This window comes from Montipora capricornis, chromosome 7 (genome assembly GCF_036669925.1).
Source record: "Montipora capricornis isolate CH-2021 chromosome 7, ASM3666992v2, whole genome shotgun sequence".
Classification (NCBI taxonomy): Eukaryota; Metazoa; Cnidaria; class Anthozoa; order Scleractinia; family Acroporidae; genus Montipora; species Montipora capricornis.
The window spans coordinates 12,323,198-12,335,697 of NC_090889.1; the positions used below are offsets into that span (position 1 = coordinate 12,323,198).

At 39.6% G+C, this 12,500-nt stretch overlaps 1 protein-coding gene and 1 non-coding gene across 2 annotated transcripts in view; one reads left to right on the plus strand and one right to left on the minus strand.

The window, feature by feature from the left end:
- Nucleotides 1-12,500, minus strand: part of LOC138055649 (hemicentin-1-like) — a 72,430-nt gene that overhangs the window by 35,921 nt on the left and 24,009 nt on the right. Inside the window, exons 2-8 of the mRNA XM_068901534.1 lie at nucleotides 10,876-11,049; nucleotides 10,161-10,430; nucleotides 9,263-9,574; nucleotides 8,477-8,746; nucleotides 6,981-7,259; nucleotides 5,727-6,038; nucleotides 4,887-5,150 (exon numbers count right to left, since the gene is read on the minus strand). Of these exons, the coding sequence (XP_068757635.1) occupies nucleotides 4,887-5,150; nucleotides 5,727-6,038; nucleotides 6,981-7,259; nucleotides 8,477-8,746; nucleotides 9,263-9,574; nucleotides 10,161-10,430; nucleotides 10,876-11,049 (1,881 nt within the window). The remainder of the gene's footprint in view (nucleotides 1-4,886; nucleotides 5,151-5,726; nucleotides 6,039-6,980; nucleotides 7,260-8,476; nucleotides 8,747-9,262; nucleotides 9,575-10,160; nucleotides 10,431-10,875; nucleotides 11,050-12,500) is intronic.
- Nucleotides 6,773-6,845, plus strand: Trnas-aga (transfer RNA serine (anticodon AGA)). The gene has a single exon. It is a non-coding gene; the product is annotated as a tRNA-Ser (tRNA).

Consider the following 12,500-nt stretch of genomic DNA (forward strand, 5'->3'; position numbering starts at 1 on the left):
AAATGAGGTTAGCGTCTTTCTGGTGTGTTAACTGAATTAAATCGTGAGTTTGTATTTGCCGTCTGCCGCGTAACCTTGATTTCCACTCTCAAAATTACCTCCAGAACCTACTTTTTGCGTAGAATAAGCTTTTAGAATGCTGTTATTGTTTTCCATAAATCAAGCGAACAAAATCTAAGTATTTTCGGTCCGATGCTTCTGTTTTATGGTCCGGTGGTTAGGGCGTTGGGTTTGCACGCGGCTGCTCCGGGTTCAAATCCCGTTATAACCTCTGGTTTGGATTTGTTTCCGGTTGTCCCGGATTCAACTCTACCATGCTTTGTAAATAGCCAACTGGTTGCCTCCCGCCAGTTGGGGTTCTTAATATGTTTCTGTTAAGTTTGCCAATTGTTACTTTCACCTTGTTAACAGTGGAGTACCTGTAAACTAGCTTGATAGCTAAGTGTACTTCCACTATAAAGAAAGCATTTACATTTTTTTTTACAGGGGTATATTGGAAGAAAAACGTAGACAATTGAAAGAAAGGGAAGGAAAAAGGAGGCAATTAGGAGAAGAAAAGGAAGAGAAACGTGGTTTACTCGAAGAAGATAGAAGAAGGGAAGACGAGGAAAGAGAAACCAGGCGACCAGAACGCGAACTAAGAAAATTAGGGATGGAAGCGGAGCAGTTGAAATAGAAAGCTATTGAAGCGGCAAAAAGAGAACACGAGTTGGAGATTGCACGTTTGGCTGTGGCGAGTGCTGACGGGCGTCCTGAAGTGAGAGAGGATAGGGCCAAGGCACCCAAGCTTCCCTCATTTGTCGATGGCAAGGACGACTTGGATGCTTATTTACAAAGATTTGAAAGATTTGCAGCGACAGCTAAATGGGAGAAGACAGGATGGGCCTCGAAACTTAGTGCTGTTTTGTCTGGACGTGCGCTAGAAGTTTATTCCAGATTATCTGATAAAGCAGCCCAAGATTATGACCGTGTAAAGCCAGCTTTAATGAAGAGATATGACCTTACGGAGGATGGTTATCGCCGTAAATTTAGAGCATCAAAGCCGGAAGTTGACGAGAGCCCAGAACAGTTTATAGTACGACTGGATAGATACTTGTTGCGTTGGTTGGAACTGTCGTACACTGAACGATCTTTTGAAGGACTAAAAGATGTAATTGTGGAAGAACATTTTATTGACTCTTGTCCAAAAGAGTTAGCTATTCACCTTCGTGAAAGAGCCCCGGAAACGCTTGAACAGATAGCGAAAATCGCCGATCAATACTTGGAAGCACATGGAAAGCACCTGTTTAGCTCTGCGACCAAGAAGCCGCTAGCACAGCCCAAGGCGGAAGAAACAAAGAATGCACAGAGTGACACAACAGCTCTCCACTGTTACAAGTGTAATGCCCGCGGACACAAAGCAATTAACTGCCCAACTCTAGAAGGAAAGTGTTTCCTATGTGGCAAGCAAGATCATGAGGCGAGGAACTGTCCATTAGGTGGACGGAAGTCAGGAGCTCAAGGTAAAGATCCCCGAGAAAGTCAAGTCGTGTATTCAAAATGATCAGCTTCTGTTAGCCTTTGGAAAGAAAGTCGTTGCTAAGTAATGCCTGTGTTGAACCCTTAACTAGAGAAAGAAGTAAGATGCCTGTTGTAAAGGGCAGAGTTGGAGAGGAGAGTGTCGACATTTTAAGAGATACTGGTTGCAACGGAATTGTGGCCAAGAAGGACCTTGTTGCCGAGGATCAGTTCACCGGAGACTTTAACGTCATGGTGCTTATTGACAACACAACGAGGAAGGTGCCTATAGCAAGAATTTATGTTGATACGCCTTATCTTTAAGGGTCATGTAGAAACGCAGTGCCTTTCAGATCTTATCTACGACCTAATTATTGGTAATGTACGTGATGCAAGGGACGCACAAAATCCAGATCCCAGGTGGCAAGAGGCTTGTGCAGTAACTACCCGAAGTCAAGCCAAGAAAAAGGATGAACGCACGACCTTAAAGGTGCCTAGTACTCGTGAAAGCCCTATTGTGGATAGAGAGAAGCTCAAGCAGATGCAGCGAGAAGGTGAGAGTCTGCGTAAGTACTGGGATCGAGACGGTGTGCTAGTGAAGGGCCAGGCGAAGATTTCATTTGAAGAAAAATCTGGAATACTGTACCGCCTGTACAAGCACCCTTACGTGAATGGTGGTAAACTGCTTAAACAAGTAGTTATGGTACCTGAGAAGTTGAGACGCCCCATAATGGAAGTAGCTCACGGATGGATCATGGGCGGTTACATGGGCATCAAGAAAACAACAGACAAGATCCAGAGTGCATTTTATTGGCCTGGAATTCAAGGTGACGTAGCCCGGTTTTGCAAGGCCTGTGACGTTTGTCAGAAGACCGTAAGTAAGGGATCAGTGCCGAAGGTACCGTTGGAGAATATGCCACTGATTGATAAACCCTTTAAGAGAGTAGCAATAGATCTTGTTGGTCCTATCAGTCCCCCGAATGAAGGAGGAGACAGATATATATTGACACTTGTAGATTTTTGGACTCGCTACCCTGAGGCTGTGCCACTAAAAAACATTGACACACAGATTGTAGCAAAGGCATTGGTATATATCTTCAGCCGTCTAGGAGTACCCGAAGAAATCCTGAGTGATCTGGGTACGCAGTTTGTTTCTGACTGCATGAGAGTCAGCCGACTACTTAGCATTAAACAGCTTACAACAACACCATATCACCCGATGTGTAACGGTTTGACGGAGAAGTTCAACGGAACGATGAAGTCTATGCTGAAGAGACTGTGTAGTGAGCAGCCGCAAGACAGTGGCATCGCTATATAAACCCGCTGTTGTTCGCTTATTGTGAAGTTCCCCACTAAGAGTCCACTTATTTTTCACCGTTCGAGCGGTTATATTGAAGAGCTGTTAGAGGACCAATGGCTATACTCAAACAGCTGTGGACGAAAGAAGTTGACGAGCCTGAGGTAAAGAACAGTTACCAATACGTTTTCGAGTTACGAGAGAAGTTCGTAGATACCCTTAAACTCGCCCATAGTGAATTGGAGAAAGCCCAGCAGACAGAAAAGCACTATTACGACCGCAAATCTTAAGTTAGGATGTTCGAGTCAGGTGAGAAAGTGCTTGTACTGCTACCTACCGACCATAACAAGCTACTTATGCAGTGCATGGAAGGGCCCCTTTGAAGTTAGTTCTTTAGTAGGTCTCAATGACTACAAAGTGAAAGTAAAAGGCAAAGAGAAAGTCTACCACGCTAACCTTCTTAAAAAGTACTTTGAGCGAGAGGAGACTACGGCGGAAGGAGCAGTAGCTGGTGGAGTAGGCGCTACGTGTTTAGACGATGCTGTCGACTGTGGAGTTAAAGCTGACGAAGCAGAGGGAGAAAACGTTGATTTTTTAGAGCTTGGTGGATATGCAGACAAGGAATCGATCGAGGATGTTAAAACCGGACCAAATCTGACGGATGAGCAACGGAATGAATTTACGGATCTGGCTAAACAGTTCATGAATTTGTTTACTGAAGCACCAGGTATCAAAGACCTCGTTCAGCATCATATTAAACTCATTTCAGACGAGCCGGTTAGATCAAGACCTTACCCAGTACCTTATAGCATCAGAAAATCACTGAGAAAAGATATTGCCGACATGATCAAAATGGGAGTTATTAGAGAGTCCAGTTCTCCGTATGCGTCACTTGTGGTAGTCGTGATTCATGCGATATCGGTTTTTTGCATGAAATTTACCGTGGAATATCACTAGTTAGGAAATGCATTTTTCTACGGAAGAAAGCGAAGAAAATGATTTGATTAAGTAATAGTCGCAAACACCAAAACGCGAAAAATTCGAAAACCTTTTCTGTTCACTAACTCTACAGGCAGTAAGAATAAATAACCAGGGAGTTCCGCTCTTAGGCTTGGCTAAATGTACATATTATTTTTGTCGGCCACCCTCACAATGACCTTGGGGTTCATGGTCATGGATTCAAGTCCTGTTGAAGCCGTGTTTTTTCAGGCTTGTTTTGCAACTGATAACTACTGATCTACAGTTGCTTCATGACTGCAATGGTTACTTTCATTGAGAGACTGATAATGCTCTAATGAATATAAATTACTGATAGAATTCTTATGAAAAATATATGTAATTGCTGGTAATGTGCAATGAAATTAACGTTCAAACAAGAAAAGAGCAACGCAATGATTAAGTTGCAAACCAATTTCTCAGTAGATCACATAAACAAACAATGAGGTTACTGGTGATTAAAGAGCTGATGTTAAAGCGAGTGACACTAACGGAAGTAGACGAGAAATTAAATCTACCTGGTACAAAGGATTTTAAGATTGATGAGGACAATGAAGATCATGGAGGTAATGATCTTGATGATTAGTATAATGTTGATGAAGGTAAAATTTTTAACAATTAGACCCGTGGCCCTTAAGGGCGAGGAGTCTAATTGTTTTAGTATCACCCAACAAGTTGGACAGAAAAAGGCGATAATAAAGTTAGCAAATGCAAGTTAAAGAAATATTTATTTGGGAATGAAACGAATAATAATAGTCCTCTATTAGCGTAGCCTATCAAAATGCAGGATTTGCATTAGTCCACTAAAAGCTGATATTTATGATGATGAGGAGGATTAACTTGATTCATGGCGGTAATCAGAAAAAAAAAAATATGACTAAGGCAAATTCTATTCTTAGGTATTTAGGGTGTTCTTGACGCTTACAGTACTGATATCCTGTATTATTAAAAAGAAAAAAAAAGAAAAATAACGAAAGAAATGACTGAGGTAGGTGCCTCAGATTGCCTCATACGATCCTGTGCTTATGTTGTTGTTCTTGTTGATAATAATGATTTGTAGCATATTGATGGCTTTCTAACCATTGAAAAACTCAACCATTGACGTAAACTGTGTAGAATCGAATGTAACGTTCTCCTCGACACTCATATGTTCCGCCATCAGCCAGTTGAACATTTTTTATTGTCAAAGTGCCACCTTTTACCTCAATTCTCCCGTCTGAATTGAGTTCACTAGTAGTGGTGCCAATTTCATACCATTTAACCTTCCCATTCTGGTTTTCCTTTTCTAAGGAACATTGCACGGTTTCAGTGCTACCAAGATTAGAACTAAGGCTTTTCTTTTCCAGAACTTCCATGTTGTCTAGAACAAAATTATTGTATGGAAGAAATTACTTTCCAAAATTTCTCATCGGTGTTTGCAAGTCTTAATTCGTAGTAAATATATTTTTTCAATTTAAAGATTCAGTCTTGTAATTACATCTATTTTCAAACACGTTTTATTCTTCTATAACTGTTACCTATAAAATTCCTCTATTTCAACCATAATCAGTTTCTGCTAGTTTTTATTTCATTATTTTTTTCCATTATCCAGAGTTCAAGTTTGGGTAGTAATAGTGAACTCGAAAGCTGCTTTGCTACTACGACCAGTACACACATACACTGTAGCTAGATCCTTGCGTTTTCTCGTGATTTCCATCGTTTAGTTAGATAAAAATGTGCAACTAGAAATGTTATTGTTGTTGTTGTTCCAAATAGAGTTAAAAGATTGAAATTGAAGTTTGTTTGGAATTGACTGTACAGAATATTTAGCTTACCCCACAAATCTTAAACAATACACTGATGAGGATGATCAAGTTAAAAAACTGTCTCTAGTCACAACCTTCTGTTTGTCACGAATAGATTGAATACACAGTCTTGGTGAAAAGTGACTACTTACTTGGTACACACAGAGCTTGAGCCCCAATGTCTTCCGGACACTTGTGCTCTCCATCTAAACGATTACATTGGGCTAAAACGGACTCCTGTCCAGTACAAGCTATATCTGACATTACAACGGGTATGTCTTCATCAGTGGTATTCATTCCCGTCATGAATTCGGCCAGGGCACCTCTAAAGCCAAGTTGTTTACAAACAACTTTGGCATCATTGATATCCCATTTAGTGCGACAGATCTTGCCCCACCTTCTGCGGTAAAAAACTTCTACTCTTCCACCATACTTAACTTTCGCCCCACTTAGGCGCACAGGAACTGAAAGAATGACACATCAGTGAAAGCAATGCTTGGTTCTAATTGTCCTCTACCTTTCTTTTTTGCAACAAACCATTGTTTTTTGTTCATTGTCCATTCCTCAATATCTCCAGTTTATCTCAGTTTGACTAAAACTTTGAACAGGATAGGTGATGCTAAAATCCTTAATTTAATAATGTAACAAGGATAATGTTTTAAGAGGAGGCCCACTCATTGAGACTGTTCCAGTTGGGCCTTCATTTCTTAAAGAAACAGGGTACAATATAATAAGTTAGCGGTTTCAGAATCATCAGTCCCAAAGACGGTGACGTGTGGTCTAGAGATTTGGGCGCTGGACTTAAATAAGTCCTGCTCTGCAGCAGAGCTAAGTGTGACATTTTTCTCGTTCAGCCCAACTGTACCTTAGTGGCCATGCTTCCAATAATTAGTGCCTTGCCTTTTTTTACCAGCAGTAAGTCATTTTCTTATACAGCGAGCCACAGGTTATTATAAACTAACAAATAGGGTTTTTAGTTGACTTGCTGTGTTAAAACTATGCGATGGTATACGGATAAGACTGAGATTTTCTTTCTTCATACTATTGTACCTGAACACTGGATTTGCGTGTTAATGAACCCACAACTTTGAATGATTGATGAACAGGAATGAGAAGTGATGTTCACCAAGCTTGTATTTCCTCTTTTTCAATTGGCTGTAAAATTGTCGTTACTGTTTTACCCTTGCTCATCATAGAGTCTCCAGTAGCTCAGTGGTTAGAGCATCCGACTAGATCACGGAGGGTCGTGGGTTCGAATCCCATCTGGGGATCGGAATTTTTCGAGTTCCCAGTGAGTTCTATCAACACTTCATTTCATATGTTCCAAATTTCAGATAGCTTTTGGGAAGTGGAATTTTTCTGATTTCTTTACGAATGCGACCTTCATCATTTCCACCTTTACCCACCTATGAAAGACACGTTGATATGTTGGAGATAAACAGTGATTCTGTCACGTCCTTTGGTTTGTTTCATGGAACATTCGTAAACTCCCTTATCTTCTAGCCGAACTGTATCGATCTGCAAACTGCCATCTGACAACTGTGTGAATCTGTCATCCTCCAAGAGTAGGTTATGGTTTTTTCTCCATTCAAATTGAGGAGGAGGATTTCCTTCTGCAGTACAATTTATTTGGCCAGGTTTGCCAGGTATAAGTTTTTGTTGTGGTCTTTTGTTTTTAAATTCGGCTAAGGAAAAAAAAGGAATGGATAAATTTTCTGCAGTTATAACACATCGTAATGATGATATGATAGAGAGAATATGTAAAAAGTTCGTACATTATAACTGCGCTTGTGCAGATTATCGCAGTTATGAAGCAACTTGGTCAGTTGCGAATGAAGCCTGAAACAATCCAATCTTAAACAGGACGCAAACCCATGAAATATTTCATACAAGCACCCTAAATCATTCACCCGCCACGTATTACGGGTTACAATACGAACTTACAAGCGACCAGCTCCCAGTTGGCCTGAAAGGACAGATGGTAGAGCAAGTGCAGTGCAATTTCATGGGATTCAAGTCCTGTTGATTCTTCAGGCTTCTTTTGCAACTGATCTAGTTGCTTCATAACTGCAATGATTTCTTTACGTAGAGACTGACAATGTTTTCTAATGAAGATAAATGACTGATAGAATTCTTATGAAAAGTATTTGTAATTGCTGGTAATGTGCAATGAAATGAATGTTCTAAGAAGGAAAAAGTAACGCAAATGATAGCGAGGATAGTCGTGATTAAAGAGCTAATGTTAAGTCGAGTGACACTGACGGAAGTAGACGAGAAATTAATCTACCTGCAATCTTGGACAAAACTCTTGGGAAAAATTCCAGCTTAAGCATCATTTGGCACGCAATAACAAAACAAATTGGTCTTCCCCCCCTTCCCCCCATACCAATGTTGATAATGTGATGCAAAATACTGTGCAAGCCTTTGGTCGCTTTTTAAAACAACATCATCGGAATGGGGGGGGGCGAAGTAGAGAGAATTTACTCTTTATCACACAGACAAATTAGAGGAATTTTAAGATTTATGAGGACAATGAAGATCATGGAGGTGACAATCTTGATGATTAGGATAATGTTGATGGAGATGAAAATTTAAGCTGATGTTTATGATGATGAGGAGGATAAACTTGATTCATGGCGGTAGCCAGAAAAAAATATAACTAAGGCAAGTTATATTCATAGGTATTTAGGGTGTTCTTGACGCTTACAGTACTGACATCCTGTATTATTAAAAATAAAATAAAATAAAATAAAATAAAAAATAAAAAACGAAAGAAATGACTGAGGTAGGTGCCTTAGATTGCCTCATACTGGCTACGGCCCTGTTATTATGTTGTTGTTGTTCTTGTTGATAATAATGATTTGTGGCATATTGATGGTTTTCTAAGCACTTAAAAACTTACCATTGACGTAAACTGTGTAGAATCGAGTGTAACGTTGTCCTCGACACTCATATGTTCCCCCATCATCCAGTTGAACATTTTTTATTGTCAAAGTGACGCCTTTTACCTCAATTCTTTCGTCTGGATTGAGTTCACTAGCAGTGGTGCCAATTTTATACCATTTAACCATCTCATGCTCATTCTGGTTTTCCTTTTTTAAGGAACATTGCACGGTTTTAGTGCCACCAAGATTAGAACTAAATATTTTCTTTTCCAGAACTTCCATGTTGTCTAGAACAAAATTGTTGTATTGAATAAATTACTTTGCAACATTTCTCATCGGTTTTTGCAAGCCTTTCGCAGTAAATATATTTTTCAATTTAAAGATTCTTGTCATTTCATCTATTTTCAAACACATTTTATTCTTATACAAATGTTACCTGTAAAATTCGTCTATTTCAACCATAATCCTTTTCTGCAAGTTTTTATTTCTTTCATTTTTTCCATTATCGAGTGTTCAGTTTTAGGTAGTAATGATGAACTCGAAAGCTGCTTTGCTACAACGACCAGTACACACATACATTGTAGCTAGATCCTTGCGTTTTCTAATGATTTCCATCGTTTAGTTAGATAAAAATGTGCAAATAGAAATGTCATTGTTTTTGTTCCAAATAGAGTTAAAAAGAGTGAAATTGAAGTTTGTTTGGAATTGACAATACATAACATTTAGCTTTCCCCACAAATGTTAAACAATGTCTCTAGTCACAACCTTCTGTTTGTTAGTCCTGGTGAAAAGTGACTACTTACTTGGTACACACAGAGCCTGAGCCCCAATGTCTTCCGGACACTTGTGCTCTCCATCTAAACGATTACATTGGGCTAAAACGGATTCCTGTCCAGTACAAGCTATATCTGACATTACAACGGGTATGTTTTCATCAGTGGTATTCATTCCCGTCATGAATTCGGCCAGGGCACCTCTAAAGCCAAGTTGTTTACAAACAACTTTGGCATCATTGATATCCCATTTAGTGCGACAGATCTTGCCCCACCTTCTGCGGTAAAAAACTTCTACTCTTCCACCATACTTAGCTTTCGCCCCACTTAGGCGCACAGGAACTGAAAGAATGACATATCAGTGAAAGCAATGCTTGGTTCTAATTGTCCTCCACGTTTCTTTTTGGCAACAAACCATTGTTTTTTGTTCATTGTCCATTCCTCAATATCTCCAGTTTATCTCAGTTTGACTAAAACTTTGAACAGGATAGGTGATGCTAAAATCCTTAATTTAATAATGTAACAAGGATAATGTTTTAAGAGGAAGCCCACTCATTGAGACTGTTCCAGTTGGGCCTTCATTTCTTAAAGAAACAGGGTACAATATAATAAGTTAGCGGTTTCAGAATCATCAGTCCCAAAGACGGTGACGTGTGGTCTAGAGATTTGGGCGCTGGACTTAAATAAGTCCTGCTCTGCAGCAGAGCTAAGTGTGACATTTTTCTCGTTCAGCCCAACTGTACCTTAGTGGCCATGCTTCCAACAATTAGTGCCTTGCCTTTTTTTACCAGCAGTAAGTCATTTTCTTATACAGCGAGCCACAGGTTATTATAAACTAACAAATAGGGTTTTTAGTTGACTTGCTGTGTTAAAACTATGCGATGGTATACGGATAAGACTGAGATTTTCTTTGTTCATACTATTGTACCTGAACACTGGATTTGCGTGTTAATGAACCCACAACTTTGAATGATTGATGAACAGGAATGAGAAGTGATGTTCACCAAGCTTGTATTTCCTGTTTTCCAATTTCCTGTAAAATTGTCGTTACTGTAGTTATAGCCATTTACTTGGCAGGCAAGAATTGCTTCCGTATTATTCCAATTTGCGGTACAAAGCGCTCTCCAGGTGTTGTTCTTGTGAATTTGCATCACTCCAGTAGATGGACTGCCCTCTGTTTGAAAACGTACGGGAGATTCTAATAAAGAAAATTGCAGGGCTAGTGAATAACTGGCAATTCCGCAATTGTTAGCTGGGTTATAATTGACTAATATTAAATGTATTTGCGTTGAGCCCGGTAAATTAATGGAGATATGATGACACCTTGTATCCTTTTCTTGAAACGGGCAGTGTTGACTAGCCACCTATTTCTTATAACCAATAAGAAATGTGCAACAGGTATGAGGAACGCCTAGCTTTCTCCATCAGATCAACTGAAGAAATCAAATGTATCAAATGCCAGGATGCTGGACAGTTCAGCAGAAATTGTTTGAGGAAAGCTCGCAAAAAAAAAGCGACAAAGGGAGAATGAACATTCTGTAAATTACAAAGGACAAGCTGACGAGTAAGAAGGTGTTAACCAGTATTTGAGGAGCTGTTTGCAAACAATTGAAACTCAAACAGCGTTGATTTTGGTAACATACCTTGCAGACAACTTGACGTGTTTGTGCACTCTCTCATAACTGTAGTAGATCCTTTGCATTTTATCCTACCAAATTGTGGCTTTGGATTCACGCATTCCCTTGTCCGCATCTGTATACCATTAAAGACCCTTGTACAAAGACTCCAGTTACCCCAATCACTCCAGCCGCCATCAACTAAATTCAAGAAACATTTGTCAGCAGAGGGTAAGTGCTGTCCTTCTTAATGAAAGACAAACTATGTCATACAAGCTGTTGTTCGTCGGCCATAAAAGCTTAACAAGAAATAAAACGAAAATCGCGACTTGATGTTTCGTATGCTACAACTGATTGCTCCGCGCGTTCTGTTGGAAGTGATCTCAAATTGTTGGGTTGCGCTCCTGTGTATAATTGTAATTTTGCAATTAAAAGTTTCCGGACATTACCGACAAGGAGCATGGCGCGCTTTTCATGTTTTCAGTAAAAACAATCTATTTCCATCTCCATCATGAGCGCCGACATACATTGAATTCATAAATGGCGGCCAACCTGGGTCGCCTGACGGCCAGACATGACATCAAGGCGTTTTAAAATACACACGCCATATTTTCGAGGAGGAAAGGAGAAAATGAACGATCGACGTGCGGAAAATTACATTCGTGGTTCTTCTTTAAGTGGGAGAAGGTCATCGGTATTAAAATATGATGAGCTACGGTTTTGGCTGAAATGTTGGAACGATTCTGCTTAAAGATTAAATTGTAAAGAGGTAGATTTTTAACTTTAGTAAGCTTACATCGTTCGATCTGGCCTAGTTGTGTGAAATCAAGTCATCTGTTTGAAGACATTAAAAAAAATGCCCTTGTTTTACTTTTTGTTGCTATTGCTTTTTTAAGAGTCGAAGAATACATCATTCAAGGGAAAGACAAAAAAAAAACGTTGCCAAACAGGATGCGAGTTGAGCTGTTGTTGATACAAACTCTGGTGAGGTTTGAACCTTACTAATGTATGCCTTTTCAGGATTTTGCTGCCGCATTGCTGATTAAATCTTGTGTCCCTCCACTTTCAAACAAGGAAAATTTACAAATTTTAAGCATAAGAGCCTAAGAGTAGTTACAATAACCGGTCTTACACGCAACCCTTCCACAACATCTCCAGATGCAATACATATTACATGTACTATCTTAAAATTACTGGTTCGTCATTTTTTCTGCATGAAGCAGTGATAGCACTTACAGCGAAAATAAAAGGGCTTGTTGTCGCTAGTGCATTCTATTCTTAAGATACTCGTCCTCATAGGTTCATAGGTGTCTTTATTTCCACAGATAAAACAATACAAATTAATAATACATGTCACAGAATTGTCGAGTGGAGATGTGCGAGCAAAAACCCACAGGGTTAACGTTAGTAGTATTCGCACATCTAATCTAGCATTCATACAAGGTATAAGCGTGAATGTTTTGATTCATTCAGTAGAAGAACAAGTAACTCGAGTAGATTTAAATCGTTATCTGGAACTAAAATTGAGAATGTTTCATAAGCAACACAACGTCGTGACCATATCTCACGGTCTTCTTCAGGCAACTGACAACTTGTCACGTGACAGAAGTGCCACGTGACAAGCTGTTACCAAACAAGATCAATTAACCAAA